This window comes from Saccopteryx bilineata, chromosome 9, assembly GCF_036850765.1.
Source record: "Saccopteryx bilineata isolate mSacBil1 chromosome 9, mSacBil1_pri_phased_curated, whole genome shotgun sequence".
Taxonomy (NCBI): domain Eukaryota; kingdom Metazoa; phylum Chordata; class Mammalia; order Chiroptera; family Emballonuridae; genus Saccopteryx; species Saccopteryx bilineata.
Window position 1 is genome coordinate 9,476,981 of NC_089498.1, and position 22,616 is coordinate 9,499,596.

General features: G+C 49.1%; 3 protein-coding genes across 3 annotated transcripts; all 3 read left to right on the forward strand.

Annotated features, from left to right (window-relative positions):
* Positions 1-567: 567 nt before the first annotated feature.
* Positions 568-3,417, forward strand: MT4 (metallothionein 4). The gene is made up of 3 exons (XM_066243440.1): positions 568-658; positions 2,237-2,302; positions 3,184-3,417. The coding sequence occupies exons 1-3, from the start codon at positions 628-630 to the stop codon at positions 3,273-3,275; spliced, it is 189 nt and encodes a 62-aa protein (XP_066099537.1). The 5' UTR covers positions 568-627; the 3' UTR covers positions 3,276-3,417.
* Positions 3,418-11,164: 7,747 nt separating this feature from the next.
* MT3 (metallothionein 3) lies at positions 11,165-14,074 on the forward strand. Its single transcript, XM_066242769.1, has 4 exons — positions 11,165-11,319; positions 11,761-11,847; positions 12,094-12,159; positions 13,871-14,074. The coding sequence occupies exons 1-4, from the start codon at positions 11,304-11,306 to the stop codon at positions 13,978-13,980; spliced, it is 279 nt and encodes a 92-aa protein (XP_066098866.1). The 5' UTR covers positions 11,165-11,303; the 3' UTR covers positions 13,981-14,074.
* A 6,930-nt stretch (positions 14,075-21,004) lies between these two features.
* Positions 21,005-21,880, forward strand: LOC136313399 (metallothionein-1E). The gene is made up of 3 exons (XM_066243722.1): positions 21,005-21,162; positions 21,429-21,494; positions 21,645-21,880. The coding sequence occupies exons 1-3, from the start codon at positions 21,135-21,137 to the stop codon at positions 21,734-21,736; spliced, it is 186 nt and encodes a 61-aa protein (XP_066099819.1). The 5' UTR covers positions 21,005-21,134; the 3' UTR covers positions 21,737-21,880.
* The last annotated feature ends 736 nt before the right edge of the window (positions 21,881-22,616 follow it).

Consider the following 22,616-nt stretch of genomic DNA (forward strand, 5'->3'; position numbering starts at 1 on the left):
TATGCATCTTTGGCTCCCCAGTGCCCAGCACAGTGCTGGCCCTTGGAAGTTGTTGAATGAATGAACGTGCCTGGGTCGCCTACTGGGCTGTGACCTCCATTCCGGAAGGGATCATTTTTGGGATTACTACAATGTTTCCCCTACCTATCCTTCCCCGGTGCCCAGCAGGTGACGATGAGACTAATCCCTTTCTCCTTCTAGATGTTCTCAGCTCAAACCCACGGTCCCATGGGTCACACTGAAGCCCCTAGTGCTCCTTACAGACTGAGTGATGAAGACCCCACTAACCTACAAGCTGGGAGGGACTCTCTACTGGTTATGTCCAGCCCCCCCCCCTTTTCCCTTTCTGAATGGTGACAGCATTCAGAAAAGCCACCTGAGACTGGACTAGTCTCACTTTCCTCTGTCCTTCTCTGCCTGCTCTCCCCACCCCCAGCCCATGGAATCTGGCTGGTCCATGTGCAAGGCGTCTGGCCCGGCCGTGAGCAGCGCGTCTGGCCCCAGGGAGAGGTGGAGTGAACCTACAGCTACAGCTACACGGCTATAAATAGGCAGCCTCCGGTGGCTTCTCACTCAGCCCCCTTTCTCCGGCACAGACAGCACGGGAGCCTCTTGGACACCTGGACCATGGACCCCAGGGAATGCTCCTGTATGTCTGGTGAGTGAGGATGCCCACCCTTGGGCTTTGGGACCTTGTCCCAGCTTCCTCCAGGGAGCCCGTGAGTGTCTGGTGAACGCTTCTCTTCCTGCAGTTAGGAGCCGTCAAGTGGTGTTTGTTTCAGACTGGAGACCCCTGGGGCCGCTCTTACCCTCTGTTGGCCACCAGCCTGATTTGCTGGAATCAATAACCTGGTCTGGAATGACTGTGGGGGGACTCAGCAGCAGGCCCTTAAGGGCTGCCACCAGGACAGGAGAAGAGCTCCAACCCAGACCCTGGCAAGCTGCTCTCAGTCTGTGACAGCCTGTTTCCTCATCAGAACACAGGTCACTCGTCCCCCACTGCCCGCCTCCCAGGGAAGCTGTGAAAGTGCTAGAATTACATGTCAGGGGAGCCATTAGAAGTGTGTGTGGACTCCCAAGGCTCTGAAACCACTTAATTCCATAGAAGCATGTTGGCTGGGAGGAGAGGGGCCAGAGTTCAAAGCCATACTGAGTTTTATGGTCTTGAGACATGATATGAAGATATCTCACAAGCCTCCATGGTCCTTAACAGGACTTGTCTGTACCAAATCCTACCAAAGAGACAGGAGCGTCCAGCATCTTGAAATCCAAAATGATAGGTAGGATGATCTCTTTTTTTTTTTTTTGGTATTATTCCAAAGTGAGAAGCGGGGCGGCAGATAGACAGACTCCCCGTATGCGCCCAACCAGAATCTACTTGGCGTGCTCACCAGGGGTGATGCTCTGCCCATCTGGGGCATTGCTCCATTGCAACAGGAGCCATTCTAGCACCTGAGGCGGAAGCCATGGAGCCGTCCTCAGCGCCCAGGGCAACTTTGCTCCAGTGGAGCCTTGGCTGCGAGAGGGGAAGAGAAAGACAGAGAGAAAGGAGAGGGGAAGGGATGGAGAAGCAGATGGGCGCTTCTCCTGTGTGCCCTGACCGGGAATCAAACCCGGGAATTCTACACGCCGGGCCGACGCTCTACTGCTGAGCCAACCGGCCAGGGCCTTAGGATGATTTTTTTGTTTAAGTGTAGATGGTTTTTATGATACAGAAACAGCAATGCCTATGGCTGTCCCTTTGGACTTGTCTATGCCCTTTGCTCTCCCTCCTAACCATTCAAGGTTCCCATGTTGCCTGGCACCTGGAAACGTGGAGGAGGGTACAAAAGACTTCAACAGTCCCTGGGAGCATTGGTCTTGGTGGCGCTGGCCTAGTCCAGTGGGTCCCAAACCTGATTCTACAGCAGAATCATCTGTGTTGCTTGTTAAAAACTCCACCTCCCTTTCCCCACCCAGACCTGTGAGTCAGCGGGTCTCAGTGGCTGGCCCCAGGAATCTAGATGTTTAATGGGGATGCTGAGGCAGCTGCTCTGGTTTCCATGGGTGGACCATGACTGGGAACCCCTGGACAATCCTCGCCACCTGGGATGATGGTCGGCAGCATCTTCACCCTCTTGCTCAGCCACTGCCGTAGGACAGTCCGGAAACCCTGCCACCGCGGCGGTCTGCAGCACACCTTGGGTTCCCTGCTCTGCCTCGGTCCTCACGTGTGTGGCTCTGTCCTCTCTTCTAGGAGGAATCTGCATCTGTGGAGATGACTGCAAATGCACAACCTGCAGCTGCAAAACATGTCGAAAAAGTGAGTCAGGTGACCGGGGAGCCAGGGGCCAGCAGCTAAGGAAGTATATTCCCTCCGTCCTCAACCCTCCAGCCACGGCGGGTAGGAGGGAGGTCTGGATGTCTTCTACCCACTTGGGAGCCATCCGAACTGAGAGCTGTGCCCCCCAGGGCTGCTGTCCTCCTGGGTGAGGGTGTCCACAGTGTCCCAGGTGTTGGGAGTAGGAAGAGGACTGAGCGGAGGGTCCAACCTGCCCAGTGGTGAAGGGAAGAGAACACTGGCCAGCAGTCAGGAGCTCTGGGTTTTGATCTCAGATCAGCCACTGTCCGACAATCTTGGGCAAACCGCTCCCCTCCCCTGGGCCTCTGATAGACATGGCACGGTCTCTGATAGCCCTTCCAGCCTCAACATCCCACAACGTACAGTCCAAGAGCTTTTTTTTTTTTTTTCTTCAGAGACAGAGAGAGAGTCAGAGAGAGGGATAGAGACAGACAGACAGGAACGGAGAGAGATGAGAAGCATCAATCATCAGTTTTTCGTTGCGATACCTTAGTGTTCATTGATTGCTTCACATATGTGCCTTGACCGCGGTCCTTCAGCAGACCGAGTGACCCCTTGCTCGAGCCAGCGACCTTGGGTCCAAGCTAGTGAGCTTTGCTCAAACCAGATGAGCCTGCGCTCAAGAAGGCGACCTCAAGGTCTTGAACTTGGGTCCTCGGCATCCCAGTCCGACACTCTATCCACTGTGCCACCGCCTGGTCAGGCTCCAAGAGCTTTTGTGACTGTGGATTGGAGCCCGTGGCAGGCTTTTCTCTTCCTACTTCCCCTAAGTGGCGAGAAGGGAAGCGGTAAGGGAGCAGTGTGGGCCCAAAGCTGATCTGTCCATGTCCTGACCCTTCCAGGTTGCTGTTCCTGCTGTCCCCCGGGCTGTGCCAAGTGTGCCCGGGGCTGCATATGCAAAGGAGGCTCAGACAAGTGCAGCTGCTGCCACTGAAATGCACCCACCATGCTGAGGGTGAGGCCGGGAAGCGTCTGTACAGTGACTTAGTTAAAATGATTGTGCCTTTTCTATATTTGCCCCAGTGAGGTGTTGGGACATTCGTGTAAAGTCTTGGAGCAATAAAATTTTCACTCATGGTTGTCTGGTGGTCAGAGCACTGCTTTACTCTAACCCAGAAGGCCCAAGAACGTCTGACTCGCTTGCAGATGCAGTGGTTGCCAGCCTGCACCCCTTCTGCGCATGACAACTAAAGGCATGCTCATACAGCTCTGCCTACGGGCTTTCTCCTGATGTCTGAACTTTTTTTTTATTAGAGAGAGAAAGGGAGAGAGAAACAGACAAAAAGAGAGAGACATGAGAAGCATCAACTTGTAATTGCTTCACTTTAGCTGTTCTTTGATTGCTTCTCATATATGCCTTGACCAGGGGTTCCAGCCAGTGACCTTGGGCTCAAGCCAGCAACCTTAGGCTTCAAGCCAGCAACCATGGGATCATGTAATGATCCCATTCTCAATCTGACGACCCCGCGCTCAAGCTGGTGAGCCTGCGCTCAAACCAGCAACCTTGGGGGTTTGAACCTGGATCCTCAGCATCCCAGGTCAACACTCTATCCCAGGCGTGGCCAACAGGTTTTGTCCCCGGGCCAGATTAGAAAGAAAACATTTCTCACAGGCCGGGTGAAATATTAAAATTAAAAAGTGTTAAATACAAAAACGATTCATTTAAGTAAACAAAATTTTATTATGTAATTTGTTTATGAATAAATGTTAGTGAGTGAAAAAAATTTTAATATACAATATTATTTTTATTTATTTATTTATTTATTTATTTTGTATTTTTCTGAAGCTGGAACAGGGAGGCAGTCAGACAGACTCTCGCATGCGCCTGACCAGGATCCACTGGCATGCCTACCAGGGGGCAATGCTCTGCCCATCTGGAGCATTGCTCTGTTGCAACCAGCGCCATTCTAGCACCTGAGGCAGAGGCTATGGAGCCATCCTCAGCGCCCGGGCCAACTTTGCTCCAACGGAGCCTTGGCTGCGGGAGGGGAAGAGAGAGACAGAGAGGAAGGAGAGGGGGAGGGGTGGAGAAGCAGATGGGCTCTTCTCCTGTGTGCCCTGGCCAGGAATCGAACTCGGGACTCCTGCACACCAGGCCAATGCTCTACCACTGAGCCAACCAGCCAGGGATAATATACAATATTATTTTAATAAAAATATAATTACATACCATATAACTATCCAAACTGTATCACAATCAATCGAAATAATATTTAATTAGTAGAATGAGCTTGAAGGGGTTATATCACAAATAAAACAATTATTTTGTTTTACAAACAGCCTGGACACGTTTTCAGTTATCAACTGCAGCTATTGTCTATGCTACAATGCCACTTGACTCAGCACACTTGACCACAAAAATAACGAATTGTTTGACCTTGGGTGCGCACTGGCAAACTCTACCTAAAAGAATGTGGGTTTCACATCGCCACTAAATGTCAAACAGTTCATATTGAGTACAGACCAGTACAAAAGTTGTAAATCTTTATAATGGAATATTTTTTAAAAAAATAAAGAAGTATCGCAAATCCATTCAACCAATTATTGGAAGTTAACCCTAGATTAGTCACACGCAGAATTCTTTTCCGCGTATCACTATCTTCTTAAATATCTCAATTTCCAATAATCAAAGACATTTCCGCTTCTGAGTAGCTGAGATTTTTTTTTTTGTTTGTTTGTTTTTTTTTTTTTGTTTTTTTTTTTTTTTTGTTTTTTTACAGAGGCAGAGATAGACAGGGACAGACAGACAGGAATGGAGAGAGATGAGAAGCATCAATCATCAGTTTCTCTTTGCGCGTTGCGACTTCTTAGTTGTTCATTGATTGCTTTCTCACATGTGCCTTGACCGTGGGCCTTCAGCAGACCAAGTAACCCCCTGCTGGAGCCAGCGACCTTGGGTCCAAGCTGGTGAGCTCTTTGCTCATGCCAGATGAGCCCGCACTCAAGCTGGCGACCTCGGGGTCTCGAACCTGGGTCCTTCCGCATCCCAGTCCGATGCTCTATCCACTGCGCCACCACCTGGTCAGGCTGAGTAGCTGAGATTTTAAAGTAGCAGAGAATATTAAAAATTTAATCGCGGGCCACATAAACTCATTACATGGCCCGGATCCGGCCTGCGGGCCGCATGTTGGCCATGCCTGCTCTATCTACTGTGCTACCACCGGTGAGGTGCCTGAACTTTCTTGATGCAAATACAGGGTAGCGGGGAGGACTGGGTAGTCAAGCCCACTGGGAACAACCTTTAACCGATGACAAACAGGAATTAGTAGATAAAATAAATACCCCCAGTATCTTGACCCTAACGGTGGGACAAATCGTTGACCCGGACCATATCGTCCCCCAGAGTCCCCAGCAGAGTTGAGCCCCAGCTGACCACTGCAGTAACCTGCCCATTAACATTAACGTCCTATTGGCTTCCTTCCACCTCTGCCTCACTTCTCCATTCTCTTATTATTGCTTCCTGGGGTCCCCACCCAAAGAAACTACTTGTACAGGATCTGCTTGGGGGTATCAAAGCCTATCTCAGCCAGGCTCTCCTGGCAGAGTGTTATTAATGGTGCTGTTGAAGGGACTTCAGCATTGAATCAGCCGTGAACAGCTAGGAGGTCTGTGAGGATCTAGTGGAAATCCTCAAGGTCTAGGACTAAGGGCATTAGCTTCCCTGGCTTGGTTATTTGAGCCAACCTAGAGGACAGGTTAACAGGGCAGATGTGAACCGGGAGAAACTGGTTCTGCTCATTCATTAAAGCTTCTCCATTTCACAGAAATCAATGTAAAGAGAAAATGAGGTTTTATTATTTCTCCCAGACAGCCAATGGGCAGCTCAGAGCTCTCACTACCCCAGCACGATTCCAATGAAGTTTCGTAACACGTGCACCCTCTATGCACCTCTTAGAATGCACCGGCCACTGTGCTGAGCATCTCACACACGTGCTCCCGTTCAAGGCCTACAATAACTCTGGAGAAGGGTGGGTTATCTAGGAATATTCGATTATTTTAAAATTAGTGTTTTTTTAATTAATTAATTTATTTATTTATTTATTTATATTTTTCTGAAGCTGGAAACAAGGAGAGACAGACAGACTCCCGCATGCGCCCGACTGGGATCCACCCGGCACGCCCACCAGGGGAAGATGCTCTGCCCCTCCAGGGCGTCGTTCTGCCGCGACCAGAGCCACTCTAGTGCCTGGGGCAGAGGCCAAGGAGCCATCTCCAGCGCCCGGGCCATCTTTGCTCCAATGGAGCCTTGGCTGCGGGAAGGGAAGAGAGAGACAGAGAGGAAGGAGGGGGAGAGGGGTGGAGAAGCAAATGGGCGCTTCTCCTATGTGCCCTGGCCGGGAATCGAACCCGGGTCCCCCACACGCCAGGCCGACGCTCTACCGCTGAGCCAACCGGCCAGGGTCAAAATTAGTTATTTTTAAATAGGTCCACCTACCCAATCTACAAAACACGAAAGATACAAAGGGTGTGAGTCTCCTGTCACCAATGACAAACAGGAGTGTCCTCTGTGCCCGTTCCTCCTCCCTAAGACTACTGTAGTGATGGAACCTCCCAGGGATAGCCCGGGCCTGTACAAGTGTGTACGACACATAGCATCACACACACACACACACACATACACACACACAGGGCAATGCCCCTGATATCCTGGGAATCTTGGCAAGTGTTTTCCCTTATATAGGAAGTGCTTTGCCAAGTTCGAGTTTTTCCACCAAAAAGAAAATGTGAAAGAAAATTTTTTTTAAATTAAACTTTCAAAAAATAAATTGACAAAACAAGAAAAAAATGAATGAAACAAATAGTTTAAATAATAGGGGGGATAAGGCAAAAATCACTGCCATAGTAGAGCTGCCAATGGCAATTGAGGCTGCGACAAAGTTTTTCGGTCTTTTTCAGGCCCACTGAGCGTAGCGCTGCGCCTGGGACCAGGCAGCGCAGGGACAGTAAACCCGTCTGAGAACTTGTCATTCAACAACAGCAACGAAGCTTCCTCTCCCTAAAAACACACATACCAATACCCTCACTCAATTTTACATGTAGTCGTGAGAAATTCACAGGCCCCCGAAGCCATCTCTCGGTTAAGAATCGATGGTTCATGGGATCTCTTACTTAAAAGAATCAAGTAGTCTAAAAATAGGTTAAAATATTGAACACTCACTACCTGTCAGCACTGGGTCCAACATCTCCCACGCATTATTTTCATTCAATTGTTACAAAATGACCCCATTTCACAGGTAGGGATACCAAGGCACACAGAGGTAAGGCATGTTTTCAGTCGACCATCTTGAGTCAAAGTCTGGGGTAGGCTCTTTATGGCTATAATTGCTGATATTTGGAACAACCCTGCAGGCTGGGAACTACTATCTGCTTTCTACAGGTGGGGAAACTGAGACTCAGAGAAGACCCCAATTCCGACAGAGCCGTCTGAGAAAGAAGTGTGAAGACCATGTGGGAAGATGAACCAGGGGTGGGGGAGTGGAAGTGAAACATAAGCAGACTGGTTACACATGACCTTGAACTTAAGCAGAGGAAACACCAAGGAAACAATTTGAGATCAAGAAAAAGAAGAGCTTTCTCACGGCCAAGCTTCCTGGAGCAGGAAAGTGCTGAGTCAGAAGGCTGACACACCATGGATTGTGTTCCTGTGTTGCCTAAGGAAGACAATGGAGACCTCGGACAGGCTGGGACATAATCTGCACCTGATCAGGACATATTCCAACTTGGATAGAGACCAGAGGAGGGCTTGATGGGGAAAGAGAAATGGAGCCCAGGTCACAGGTTGAGGAAGGAAGTTGCTTGTATAGCCTGCAGGGGGTGCTCCAGTCCCAAAGGCAGCTGAAGTAGGAAGTACTTTGAGCTCTTGGAGATTGTATTAATACAAGGGTTAAGTAGGCTGTTCCTGCCTCAGTCCGGCTGGATTATGGGCCCAGACCCCTCAGACATCATGCTGGGAAGATCCATCAGAACAAGCCATAGGTGTAAAAGGCCTAAACAATGTTTAAACCACCCGGATTCACAGGACATAAGGCTTCTAAAATAATTCGGCATTGTACATCAATGAACCATGAAAATGTTTTTTGCCCATTTGACCCAATAGTTTCAGTTCTGGAAATCTATTCTGAGTAATGCACCATGAATTCAGGGAGCAGGGAGAAGCCTCACAAAACGGTTCATTGCGGGTACTATTTATAATTAATTGTGAGAACTGGAAACAAGCACAAATCCAAGTCTATGAAATTGATCAAGTAAGCCGGGCCCGCGCACATGGTAGGATATGACACAGCCGCCAAAAATGCACAGGAAGTGATTACGATCACAATCTTAGACAAATAAGCAAGCTTCACCCATAAAAGAAATGGTTGCATTAAAAAAAATCTAAAGCAGATTATAGGCTACAAATTAGTTATGCAATAATTTTTTTTCTAAAAAGAAGCCATATAGAATACAAAATGTTAACTAAAATGTTAACAGTGGTTGTGTTCAAACTGTAGATATTTTTCCTTCTTTCTATTTTTCTGACTTTTCCAAAATTTACTGACATAGCTTTCATTAAAATAAGTAAATACTGTTTGAAAAGGAAAAAATAATGTATACTTTGAGTCAGAAATTCTACTTTAAACAATGTCTCCTAGGGAAAAAAAAAATCATAAATGTACATACACAAAAGCCACCAAGATGTTGACCAGAGCATGGATTAGAACAGGGGAGATTTGAAAACAGCAAAAATGTCTCAAAGTCAGAGATTGGTTAAATAGACTGTGAGATTAATCTACTAAAATAAAATTATAGAAATAAAACTACTTTCAGGGGCAGATATTTATAATCTACTGACACATATGGGGAGAAGTCATTCATAAATCAGTGTATACCGTAAGCTTCTATTTGAAAAGTAAAGAAAATAGAAAAGAAGGGGCCTGGCCCGGTAGCTCAGTTGGCTAGAGTGTCATTTCAGTACACCAAGGTTGCAGGTTCAATTCTGGGTCAGGTCACACACAAGAATCAACCAATGAATGCAGAAATAAGTGAAGCAACAAACTGATCTCTCTCAAATCACTAACAACAACAAAGGACAAAAAAAAGAAAGAAGTGTGGGAGGGAACTAGAGCCGAGTGTTTATTAATCTGAGGCACACATGACCTGACCCGTGCAATTTACTTTTTTTTTTTTTTTTTTTGTATTTTTCCGAAGTTGGAAACGGGAAGGCAGTCAGACAGACTCCCGCATGCGCCCAACCCGGATCCACCCGGCATGCCCACCAGGGGGTGATGCTCTGCCCATCTTGGGGCATAGCTCTGCCACAATTAGAGCCATTCTAGTGCCTGAGGCAGAGGCCACAGAGCCATCCTCAGCGCCTGGGAAAACTTTGCTCCAATGGAGCCTTGGCTGCAGGAGGGGAAGAGACAGACAGAGAGGAAGGAGAGGGGGAGGGATGGAGAAGCAGATGGGTGCTTCTCCTGTGTGCCCTGGCCGGGAATCGAACCCGGGACTCCTGCACGCCAGGCCGACGCTCTACCACTGAACCAACCGGCCAGGGCCTGCAATTTACTTTTGAAGACAAGGAAAGGACTGCATACTTGACATTGAATCCACCTTGGAAAATTTTGGCCACGTGACTACACTAGGCTAGCCTGTGGCTCCTTCCTCTCTGTGCCCAGCCTCACCACCCACCTCCCCAGGCAAGTGTTCTCACTTGCTTTCTCATGTGTCATCCCCCAAACACCTTTGTCAAGGAGGCGGGGCCAGCCTGGACTATTCACGTTTGACAGAAGATAAGGCAGAGGTCCAAAGATGCACGCTGGCGATAAGGCAGAGGTTGGAAAGCCAGCTTTCTGAATCTCCGGACTCCCTTCCCCACACGTTTGGGTTGTTAAAAATCATCTTGGAGTTGTTCTAGGATAAAGTGAAGCAGGGTTTCTCAACCTCAGTACCGGGACCTTCAGAAGGTTCTATGGAAAGTAACCTCACACGGTGATCTGATTATAAATCCCTCACTGGGCAGGTCACGGTGAGTAGTCACACCACAGGCGTAAAACTGCTTTAGTCAAAGGCTTGTCTTTGCCTTAAACAAGCCCTGACCATAGTTTCTGTACATCTAAGTTAACATACCTTTGAAATGCCCCCTTTCAGGTCCCTACTCCTAAAGTGTGGCCACCCTCAAGAGAGCGCATAATCTTTTTTTTAAATTGACTTTATTGGGGTGACATTGCTTGATAACATGACATGGGTTTCAGGTGTGCCACTGCATCGTATGTCATCTGGACACTGCACTGTGTCCCCCCCACCCCAACTCAAGTCTCCTCTCGTCACCATTTATCCCCCTTCACCCTCCTCTACTCCTCCACCTCCCCACCCCCTTCCCTCCTGTAATCACACTGATGTCTGTGTCTATGATCTTTTTTAACCTGATCCCAGTCTTGCTTTCTCTCACCTTCTTTTAATCTTCCTTACATTCTCTCCCCTCCAATCACAGATGCATAAAAGAAACTGCAAACTGTTGTTCTCTGAAGCGTTTAGCTGGGTCTGTTAGTCTGTTGAGAGCTTGCTTCCAGATCTCTATTTGGTTCAAATATATACCTACAATAGATATATATGGTGGGGCAAAGGTGGGTTTACAGTTATTTGTATGGAAAATAACATAATAAATAAATAATAATACAAGAATAAACTGTGTCCCACGTACTCATAACTGTAAACCCACTTTTGCCCCACCGGGTGTGTATAAATATTGTGTCTTTATTACAGCGTTTGGCTCACAGGATTATGGAGGCTGAGAAGTCTCACAGTCTGCGCCCAGCCGGCTGGAAAATCCAGAAAGCGGTTTTGTAATTCAGTCTGAGTTGGAAACCTGACAGCCTGGATCGCCAGCCTCCCGGCGGGAGAACAAGGAAGTCTCAGCTCAGGCGGAGAGTAAATTCGCCCTCCCTCTGCCTTTTTTCCGTTCAGGGCCTCCAGAGGTTGGCCGATGCTCACCCACATTGGTGAGAGCAGTCTTTACTTGCGCCAGGCATTCAAATGCTAATCTCTTGTGGAAACGGTCTCACAGGCACACTCAGAAATAATGTTTTACCAGCTAGCTGGGCACCTCTTAGCCCAGTCAAATTGACACATGAAACTACCCATGTCTCTGGGGCGTGGGGGGCGATTGCTCTCCCAACTCTGAAGCCTCGATCTCACCCACGCGCGTGCACGCTGGCTTGGTGCCCTCTCCTGTGCACAGGGTGGGAAGTGGGGTGGCTGCACGCAGGGAGGGGGGTTTAGGAGTGCGACTGGGGTGGGGTTGGGGGGGAGACCGCTGCCGCAATGCGCGCTGCCGCCAGCGCCTGGGAGCCCAGATGGAGAGGGGGCGCGGAGCGCGCAGAGGGCTGTGCATGCGCGCCCCCGCCTGGGGCTATAAAAACCTCATCACCTGCTGCCACTAGAGCATCCAGTTGCGGGAGAAGCCAGTTCGCCTTCTCCAGCGGCATCTCTTCTCGACATGGACTCTGAGACCTGCCCCTGCCCTACTGGTGAGCACCCCCCCCCATGCTGCGGCATGGCGCGCCCCCTGGTTGGCAAAGAATTCCATGCCCTATGGCTTCCTTGCGTCAAGGACATTGGGGGAAGGGACCCCTATTCCCCATTTTGAACCTGGTAAAGGTAGGCACGGCTGTATCCCAAAGGGCACTGCGATTTGGCAGCCCACCTTCTCCCTGCTGGCCGAGTCCCACCCGAGTTTTACACTTGAACCATTCCTGTGGCTTCTCCCTCTCTAGGTGGATCCTGCACCTGCTCCGGCTCCTGCAAGTGTGAGGGGTGCAAATGCACCTCCTGCAAGAAGAGTGAGTGTGGGAACCCCTCTGTCCCTGCCCCTCTGCTCCCCCAGCCGCCCTGTGCGTAATGCGTAATGGAGAGACCCCGAGGCCCTCCATCTCACCGCTTCTGACTCTCTGGAACAGAAACACCTGGGGAGGCCTTAAGATACCATTGTCCTGGCCCCACCCCCAGTCATGGATCCAGTAGGCCTGCGCAAGAGGTTTTGGAAATTCCCAGAAGATTCTAATGGGCAGCCAGAACTGAGAACTCTTACCCTGGTGGTCCAACCTCTTCCCTTAAAACCTCCTGTGCCCAGGGAAGCCATTCGTGAGGCTGGGGGTTATCTCTGGAATTTGGGTCCCTTGGCCCCTCTCAGGCCTTTGTGAATTCCCCTCAATTTGACCTTCTGTGGGGCTCCCCAGATGCAGAAGTGCAGTGCACACAGGGAGTAGGAGGTGGGAGGAAGGTCCCTTTCCCATGGAAGACGAGGGGTGGATGACCCCATGGGTCTCCTGGACCCCCCCCCCCCGCCTGTCCCATCTCTACACCCCCAAGTTTATTGTTAAAGTCTCTTTTCGGGGCTTTTTACCCTGTGATGCTTTCTCCACAAGGCCCAGCCCTCCCTCAGCCTGGGCCTGACCCTACCATCCTGGACTCCCCTGTGTTCTAGAAAGGGGACAGGGCCCCGAGCTGGTCTGTCTAGGGCCAGCCGATAGTGTGTGGGTTCTTGACTTCGTGCAGGAAGGATTTCATAACATGAATCCAGGTGATTTGGGGAGTGTGTTTGTTAAAGCTGGGCCAGTGGGCCGAGGAAGGGCTAGGATGGGAGAAGCCACAGGAGAAAGCCTGGGGAGAGCCGCTTGGCTTCGGCCCTCGAGAAACAATCATAGGAAAGACGTGAGCCAGGGCGGGGCTGCTGTCAGCTCATTGGAGAGTCGGAGAAAAGGGGCCTTGGAGACAGGGTCAGGGGGCTGCCGCTGCCAGCTGCTCCCGGTTGCGAGTTTAGCAGAAAGAAAATTCACTCGAAAAGGAGGTTCAAGTGGGCATGCCCCAAGGAGGACACGCTGGCTTCTTTGTCTTGAGGGGTTTTATCTGCTTTCCAAAGGTGGGGACTTAGGGGGAGGGTTCAGGGTATATCAATAGCATAGTGGTCAGCATTTCCAGGTGTGCCCATTCAGACTGGTGGGTCTCCACCGATTGGTCAGTGCCAGGGCAGGGGGTGTTAGTCATTGCTGCTGGTCTTGGCATTGGGGCCTGCTGAGCCCTAGATGTCCTCTCTAGGGAGGAAAGGTCAGGGAAGGGTCGGGACTGCAGGACCAGTGCTATGCCAGGGGAGGAAAGGCCACCCTGGAGACAGGTCCAGCATCAGTTTTGCTTGTTGCTAGGCACCCAAGGCTTCTCACCCTGGTGACCTCCTGTATCTGGCTGTAAATAGCTCGGCCAGTTTATTCAGCTCTCTGTCTCAGTTTCCCCATTCCACCTGCCAAGGAATTTCCCTCGCTTCTTACTACCCTGCACTCACCCGAGGGGCTGGGGGTTAGTTACTGGGTACCGCCTCCCACAGGCAGCCCGGCACACAGCTGACACACCATAGCTGCTGAGCCAAACCAGGTGTGAGAGGAGGAAGGGGGCAGCGACCAGTCTCCGGGCACCCTCCTTTCCCCCGCCCCCCGCCCTTGATGGGAGTGGATGTGGGGGGGGAGGCCGTCCGATGGGATGCCCCTGTCTTCTCTGCAGGCTGCTGCTCCTGCTGCCCCACAGACTGCGAGAAATGCACGAAGGACTGTGTGTGCAAAGATGGAGAGGGGGCAGAGGCCGAGGCCCAGAAGTGCAGCTGCTGCCAGTGAGATGCGGCCCTGCCCCTCCGTGACACGCTGTAAATAGTGCTGGTGGCCCAGGGCCACCTTGCCCGAGTGACAATAAATCCTATGAATGGCATGAGCCAAGGACTGGTCTCTTCTTAAAGGGGAAGGAGGGTGGGGGAGGGGGACCCAATCTGAAGGCACTGCCCCAGTGAAAAGTGAAACCATGGGACTTGGCTACTGTTCTATTGATATGTGGGGCTGAGATGGGCGGAGTCTGTCCTTTTCACCCTCAGATGGCCCTTGGTCCTCCTGCTAAGCCCAGATCAACTCTGGGGAAAGAGAAGAGACCAGGTCCATAGAGCTGTGTCTCTTCTTCCCTCTCTCAGCCTCACTTCATCTGTATAGTGGGACCGGGGGAAGTTAAAACCAGCCCCAGAACTAAAGGCCTCTTGTTTCTGGAATTTTCCAGTCACCCCTACACAGCAGCCTGTTTCAGAGTCATTGCAGGAGAGTCTGGGAGGCTCCCAGGCCTGTCTTGGGACAGGAAACTTTCCGTTGCGTTTCCAAGGTCACGGCCCTGAACAGCCTGTCTTCCCAAAACAGAGTTCAACTCTCCTTTGGCAGTTTGTCCCCGCTCCTTCTTTCTTCGTGGGGAAGTGGGGTGATAAGAGCTTTATCTGCAGCGGTTGTGGTCCAGTCCTTGGCGAAAGAGAACCCCCAGCTCCACCTGGGTGGCTGAGAAAGGAGAATAGAATTGGGGAGAGAAAGGTTTCCCAGTAGGAAGACCCAATGCTGTTAACATGTCAGTTTTCCTCCCAGTTAGCTTTTCTGAACGGTCCATTCAAAAGCCAACCAGGATTTGTTTTTTAACCTATTAGGCTGAGTTTAAGAAAATCAGAGTGCAAGAAAAGCCAAGCCAGTTTTATAAACAAAACAACAACAACAACAACAGAAGGCCTGCTCTAACTTGCTAGCACCGCTTATTCTAAAGCTTTAAGAAGTAGTGGGAGGCCCTGGCCGGTTGGCTCAACGGTTGAGTGTCGGCCTGGCGTGCGGGGGACCCGGGTTCAATTCCCGGCCAGGGCACATAGGAGAAGCGCCCATTTGCTTCTCCACCCCCTCCCCCTCCTTCCTCTCTGTTTCTCTCTTCCCCTCCCACAGCCAAGGCTCCATTGGAGCAAGGATGGCCCGGGCGCTGGGGATGGCTCCTTGGCCTCTGCCTCAGGCGCTGGAGTGGCTCTGGTGGCGACAGGGCGACGCCCCGGAGGGGCAGAGCATCGCCCCCTGGTGGGCGTGCCGGGTGGAACTGGGTCGGGCGCATGCGGGAGTCTGTCTGACTGTCTCTCCCCGTTTCCAGCTTCAGAAAAAAAAAAAAAACTTAATTAAGAAGTAGTGGGAGCCCTGGAGGGGTGGCTCAGTTGGCTGGAGCATCGTCCCGATATGCGAAGGTTGCCGGTTCGATCTCCAGTCCGGGCACATACAAGAGGCCACCAATGAGTGCATAAGTAAGTGGAACAACAAATCTTGTTTCTTTTTCTCTCTCTCTGTCTTGTTTTCTCTGTCTCTAAAATCAATTAATAAATAAAATTTAAAGCTCTAGGTAGCGGTATCAGCTCAGGAACAGAGAACTGGACAGAGTCCAAAACCAGACAGCTATGTAGCTGGAAGAAGCAGATGACAAAGTCAGTGACAAAAGAACTCACTAGTCAGTGAAAAGTGTTGAAACAATTGGCTACCCTTCTGCATGGCATATGAAAAAAAAAACACCAAAAATCAAAGCTATAAAGGAATTTCAAAGTGGGAAATAGGAGAAGATTTATTACTTTGGCATGGAGATGATTCTTTTAAAATTGACATAAGAGAAAGAATTGATAAATGTATTGCCTTGTGTTCATTACCCTTAAATACATCATCTTACTTGACCCTTAAACCTTCCAGATTCTAGAAGAAGGGTATGATTGCTATAACCATTCTATAATGAGGCAATAGAGTAATTTGCATAAGTTCTGTGGAAAAGTAAACTAAGGCATAACATTTTTAAAAGTTTCTTTAAGCAAAAATCAATTTGAATTGGGCAGTATCCAATCAAGCAAATAGAAAGAAGCCCCAAGAAGCTGCACAAAATGAAAGATTTTTAGCGGCCAAAGGGAACAGGAACAAGAAAGGTATAATAGGCAAAAACAAAACAAAATATGTTGATTATTGCAAAGTTACTTTCTCTTAAGGAATGGCAGGGGTCAATCAGGCAGATTAATTAACTAGTGGGGGTCAGGGGACTCCTAACTGACTCGTTTAAGATCTCATTTCTGGGAGAGGCAGAACTGTAATTGAGTATGGAGGATGTGGGGCTTAGCATAAGTGACTTCATTTTGGGCCTGTTGCTTGTTTTTAAGATCACAGATCACATAGCTAGAACGTGGTAAAGCCAGGATTTGAATGCAGGCTGTTTGAATAAAGTCAAGGCTCTTAAATCTGACCATGCTTGTTCTTTCTCTTCTGCCTCGCCTTGTGTTACAAGAAGCATAAAAAAAAAAAAAAAAAAAAAAAAAAGCGAAAATCACCTTATACCCCTTAGGATGATGTCTTTATACAGTTGGGCTGTTACAACAAAGTATCCCAGGCTCGTAAAAATATACAAATTTATTTCGTACTGTTCTGGAGGCTAGAAGTCTGAGATTAGGGTGCAAACATAGTCAGGAGAAAGGCCCTCTTCTAGGTTGAAGACTTACTCGCCCTCATGTGGTGGAAGGGATAGGAAGCTTGGTGAGGTTTCTTTTATTAGAGCACTAATCCATTCGTAAGAGCTCCACCCTCATAACCTAAGCATCTCCCAGAGGATCCAGGGGAAACAAACATTCTGACAAAGGCGGAAGACGACTATAAAACAAAACAAAAAAAAACAGAAAATAAGCATTGGCAAGAATGTGAACTTGGGACCCTTGCAAAATGATTCAGCCATTAGCCAAACAGTATGGGTGTTCCTCAAAAAATTAAAAACAGAATTACCATACTACCTGGAATTTCCACTTCACAGTATATACCCAAAGTAATTGGAAGCAGGGTCTCGAAGAGATATTTGTACAGCAATGTTCATACCAGCATATTCACAATAACCAAAGGGTAGAAGCAATCTAGGCATCCTTTGATGGATGACAGGATAACAAAATGTGATCTATAATACAGTGAACTGTTATTCAGCCACTTAAAGGGAGGAAATTCTGCATATGCTACGACATGGATGGATTTTGAGGACATTACGCTGAGTGAAATAAGCCACTCAAACAAAGACAAATACCATGTGACATTCCACCTTTGTGAGGTACCTGGAGTCATCAGATCTATAGACAGAAAATAGAATGGTTTTCAGAGACTGAGAGAGGGATGGGGAATTGTTTGACGGGGACAGAGTTGCAGTTTTGCAAGATGAAGAGAATTCCGGAGATTTGGTTGCACAACAATCTAAATATACTTCACACCACTGAACTGTACATTTCAAAAATGGTTAAGATGGTCAATTTTATGTTGTGTGCACTTTACCATAATTAAAAATAAGATAAAAATAAGTAAAGTTAAATGGTAATAGTAGAGAGTTGGTATATAAGTGTGCTATGGACTGACTTGTGTCCCCCTCTGACCCCCATTCTGATGTTGAAGCTTTAATGCCCAACATAACTATTTGGAGACAGGGCCTGTGAGAAAGTAATTAAGGTTAAATGAGACCATACAAGTGGGGCCTTGAAATATAATAGGATTAGGATTAGTGTCTTCTTAAGAAGAGACACCAGAGAGCTCTCTTCTGCCAGACGGTGGCTGCTTACAAACCAGGAAGAGAGTTTTCACCAGAAACCAACCCTGCTGGCACCTTGATCTTGGATTTCCCACCTCCAGAACTGTGAGGAAATAAATGTCTCCTGTTTTTATGGCGTTTTGTTATAGCAGCCCAAGCTGACTAATACAATGTGTATGTGTGTAAGAGACAAAAGATCAACAACTGCAATAGATGATAAGACATGAACAGCCCGCTTTAAAAACTACACAAAGGATAAAAATAAGCAATTCATGGGAAAATAAACTTGAAAGGTCAAAGAACAGATGAAACATATTCAATCTCATCTTTGGAAATGCAAATTAAAATATATATTTTTTTCCCACCAGTTTAGCAAAGGGGTAAAGATCACCTCCTTGGTTCCAGTTGGCATACTTCCATTAATGCAGGCTAGGATCACATCACTGTTTTACAAAGAAGAATGACATCAGATTTGCCGGGGGATATTTTTCTCCATCTAGTGCTGCCTGGCTTCATCCTCCCCACCCCACCTTGCGCGCGCACACACTCACCACATCAGGGATGCAGACACTAGAACAGGGGTCCCCAAACTACGGCCCACAGGCCACATGCGGCCCCCTGAGGCCATTTATCCAGCCCCTGCTGCACTTCTGGAAGGGGCACCTCTTTCATAGGTGGTCAGTGGAGGAGCATAGTTCCCATTGAAATACTGGTCAGTTTGTTGATTTAAATTTACTTGTTTGTTATTTTAAATATTGTATTTCTTCCCGTTTTGTTTTTTTACTTTAAAATAAGATATGTGCAGTGTGCATAGGGATTTGTTCATAGTTTTTTTTGTAGTCCGGCCCTCCAACGGTCTGAGGGACAGTGAACTGACCCCCTGTGTAAAAAGTTTGGGGACCCCTGCACTAGAAAGTCTTCCCTCTCCACCTCTGTCTCAAGCACAGGAAGGCTTTCAGGAGCCTGGAGGTGAGCAAGACTAGGTGCAGGACCTCTTCATCTGTGTGGATCGGTCATCCCTCCCCTTGCAGAGTCAAAATGATTCCAGGGAGACAGTGGAGACTGGAAGCAAGTTTTACTGCCAACTTGGATGGCCCAAACCCAGGGCTAGATTTAATACTTTCAGGGCAAAAACAAGCCCAATTGTCTCTTCACAGAGTTGGATTGTTCCCACCGAGTGGACAAATGGGCATCTGGTTTATTAGAATGCAGGAATTTTGCATAGAATGTGTGCACATATGGAAATAACAACAAGACAATCAGCCACCGCCAAAGACCAGCCCTCCAACACTCTCTGTCCACAGGGCTGCCAGACACGGTGAGGTTTCCAAGACCTCGGCTCTAAAGTCGGAGAAAGTTTGTGACTCTCAATTTCTAGTTCAATCTGATCATTTCACAGAGTGTATACTGAGGTTCAGAGGGGCCCTGGCATATAACTGGCCCCAGGTCACTCAGTTGAGTTACCGATAGAATTTAGTCCCTCTGATGACCCAACTCTTTCTCCCTGATTATGTTTTTATTTGAGTTAGCACACAGGTCCCAAAGGAGTGACTTCCATTTTGCAATGGGCCCTAACATAAAGCTTGACAAATATTTGTGAAGCACTCAGTGCAAACTTGCCCTGTGCCCAGGGCTGGAGACACATTTCAGGGGCAGTGACTGCTCCTAGAGTTTCCAACGACACCCTGGATTGGGGAAGGACACAAATATCAATCCGAGAATCACCCAAGTTCCTACATATTACGGACGTGAAAAGTTCCAGAAAGGAAAAGGAAGGGATGTCTTCCAGTACGTTCCATGGACACCCTGACCGAGCCAGTGGGTCAGGATGGGCTCCCCAGAGGAAGTGACATTTGAGCTATACCGTGAAGACATTTCCACAGGATCTAACAGTAAATTCTGCAAGGACAGCCTGTTCTCTGCAGCCTCCTCACTAAACTCCCCGCCAATCCCGCAGCCAGCATTCCCCAAGCCTGCCAGGAACCTTCCAGTGACTCTTTCCCTGACAGATGACGCAACCGGGCATTCCGAGGTTGGTGACCCAGAGAGGAATCCGGACCCACCTGACCTCTCTTCCTCTTAACATCCCCTGGGGAAGAAAGCTCTGGTGGGGTTTTTCCCTTCCTCGTGTTCCAGGACGATGCCAACTTTCCAGCCGACTCCTTCCTCTGCTCCTTTTCTTCCCCTGCCTGGCAAGACTTTCTCACCCTCCTCACCTCACAGGCTCACTCCTTCCTGTGCTGGACTGGGTCTCCCCCTCTCTGCTCTCCCTGCCTCAGAGGGTGCCCTAGCCATGACCCCGGTGTCACTTCCCTGGGCCCCTGTGACACTGCCCCCATGACCATGAGTTTCTGCAGCACAAGGCTTCTGGCTTCTTGATGTCTGTTCTCCTCTGTGGGTGGATGACGTTACCCTGCTACAGCTTTCAGCATCTGCTGGGCCCTCTAACCTGAGTCACCAGGTTCTGCCACTTCCTAGCTCTGTGAGCTTGGGCAAGTTACCTGCCACTTTCTTCTCTTTAAAATGGGAATAACAAGAGCCCTGGCCAGGGAACTCAGTTGGTTAGAGCATCATCCAGATAAGCCAAGGTTGTGGATTGGTCAGGGCAGTATAAGAATCAACCAATGAATGCATAAATAAGTGGAACAACAAATAGATGTTTCTCTCTCTCTCTCTCTCTCTCTCTTTCTCTCAAAAATAAAATTTTAAAAACGGGAATAACAGATAGTCCTTACCTCACAGGGCTGATACAGGACTAAATGAGAGCTCACACATAACTCATTTACTACACTTGCTATTGCATATCAAAGCACTGTCTGTACAACGGATATGTCGTCAATAACCATCCCACTGCTTTAATATGATGCAACACAGTTATTAATCCTTGACAGATACAAAGAGTTTTTGGTAATCTGTCTTCACGTCCAACTGATTGTTTGAGCAGTGTCCGCAAGGTCGGCTTTCACCCGTTCTCTAACCACTCGGGTTCAAGTTCGGGGCACACGGCGCAGCGGCGGGGCACGTAGCAGTGTGCAGAGTCACAGCGGAAGGCAGGGGCAGGGTGCTCGGCGCACGGCCCGGGCTGCCCCTCGTACACCGCAGAGCTCTGCACGCGGCCCCACTGGCGCCGAGGGCGCCCGGGGCGCACGTGGGGCGGCTTCTCGGAACTGTCGCCCCGCGGTCCGTGTGCACAGCTCCGTGCGCTCCGCCAGGTGGCCCGGCCGCGCCAGTGAGTCAGCGCAGGGCGTGTGCAGGCGGCGCCCGCCGCGCCGGGCTTTTGCACTCGTCCCGGCTCCTTCCCGCTATAAAGGAAGCCCTCCGCGCGCTGCGCTTCACTAAGACTCCTCGAAGTCCCAGCGATCAAAGTTTTGCAGCTGTCCCTGGACTCCAGCCACCGCTTGAGCTCGCCATGGATCCCAACTGCTCCTGCGCCACCGGTAAGGGAACGTGGTCTGGGCTGGGGACGCCAGGTGTGGGTTGTAGAGCTAGACAAGCAATTGAGGACCCCTCCTGCTCTTTCTCATGACTGGGTTTCCGGGTACTAGTGGCCTCTTTCTAAAGCGTTTGGTCTGCCTTTCCCTACTGGTCTCCGTTTGACTGGTGGTTGTGGAGTTGGGTTCTTTATGGATCTGGGATTCGAACTCGGGCTCCTAGCATCCATTCATTCACCAAGGACCACTCTCACCTGGCTTTCTCCTTGCAGATGGCTCCTGCACCTGTGCCGGCTCCTGCAAATGCAAAGAATGCAAATGCACCTCCTGTAAGAAAAGTGAGTGGAATCCTCTCTCCCCTGCATCCTGAGGCCCTGCCCACCCTCTATTCCACCCCAAGGGGAGTTTAAACAGGGCAGTAAGGATGGGACCCTTTATATTCTTTTTATCCCAAACACTCACCTCTGCCACTTCCTTCCCTCCGCCAGGCTGCTGCTCCTGCTGCCCCGCGGGCTGCGCCAAGTGTGCCCAGGGCTGCATCTGCAAAGGGGCATCGGACAAGTGCAGCTGCTGTGCGTGACGTGGGGGAGAGCCGCTCCCAGATGTAAATAGAGCAACATGTGCAAACCTGTAAATTTTTTTTGTATAACCCTGACCCGTTTGCTACATTTCCTTTGCTTTTTCTATAAAATACATGAATGATAATAAAAAGTTTTTGGCTTTATTCTGACTTGGTGTTCCTTGGCATACCCACTAGGGCTGAGTTGGGGGTTGGATGGGAAGGGCAGAGACCTGGGTTCCGGACTGAAGTGGTATTCTCTAATAGCCTTGAGGCCAGCCAGGTGACCTCACTGAGAGGCTCTAAGGGCATTGGGTAGATACAGGATCCCCTCTGCTGTCATAGTGACGTTGATGGTATGAAACTTCGCAATCCAGAATTCTCATTCTCCGTGGTTTCCCTGCCCAACTTCCATTCCTCACTGGATTTAAGGCTTGAAAGTAACTAGAGAGAATGGAAAACCACACCCCACTTGCTTGATTCTGACACGGGTGTAAAAATCATTATACTAAAGGATCAGTTTTTTGTTTCCCTATCCATCCCAGACCTAAATCCTGGTAAATAATTACTATGAAATGGCATACAAGAACAATACAAAGCCCACACGTGTAGGTTCAACACATAATTTCAATATATAAAGAATAAATAGTATGAGAGATTTTAAAATGCTGCACATGGCTCAACAGAAGCGTGTATTGAGCACTGAAAACAATTCATAAGTGGCCCAATGAGTGGACCACAAACACCTGCAGCAGCATTGCTCCTGATGCTCCCACGGAAACCATCACTCTCGGCTAGCCTGGTGTCACTGACAGGACACCTGCTACCTTGGGAGCTCCTTGTTTGAACTTGGCTCTGAATCTTTGCAAGTTCTTACCTAGGGCAGGCTGAAATCTGGCTC

Coding starts and splice junctions, on each gene's coding strand:
- MT4 (XM_066243440.1), top strand. CDS start 628: ATGGACCCCAGGGAATGCTCCTGTATGTCTG. Junction 659..2,236: donor GGAATGCTCCTGTATGTCTG/GTGAGTGAGGAT, acceptor CCTCTCTTCTAG/GAGGAATCTGCATCTGTGGA. Junction 2,303..3,183: donor CTGCAAAACATGTCGAAAAA/GTGAGTCAGGTG, acceptor TGACCCTTCCAG/GTTGCTGTTCCTGCTGTCCC.
- MT3 (XM_066242769.1), top strand. Junction 11,848..12,093: donor GACCTGCCCCTGCCCTACTG/GTGAGCACCCCC, acceptor CTCCCTCTCTAG/GTGGATCCTGCACCTGCTCC. Junction 12,160..13,870: donor ATGCACCTCCTGCAAGAAGA/GTGAGTGTGGGA, acceptor TCTTCTCTGCAG/GCTGCTGCTCCTGCTGCCCC.
- LOC136313399 (XM_066243722.1), top strand. CDS start 21,135: ATGGATCCCAACTGCTCCTGCGCCACCG. Junction 21,163..21,428: donor CAACTGCTCCTGCGCCACCG/GTAAGGGAACGT, acceptor TTCTCCTTGCAG/ATGGCTCCTGCACCTGTGCC. Junction 21,495..21,644: donor ATGCACCTCCTGTAAGAAAA/GTGAGTGGAATC, acceptor TCCCTCCGCCAG/GCTGCTGCTCCTGCTGCCCC.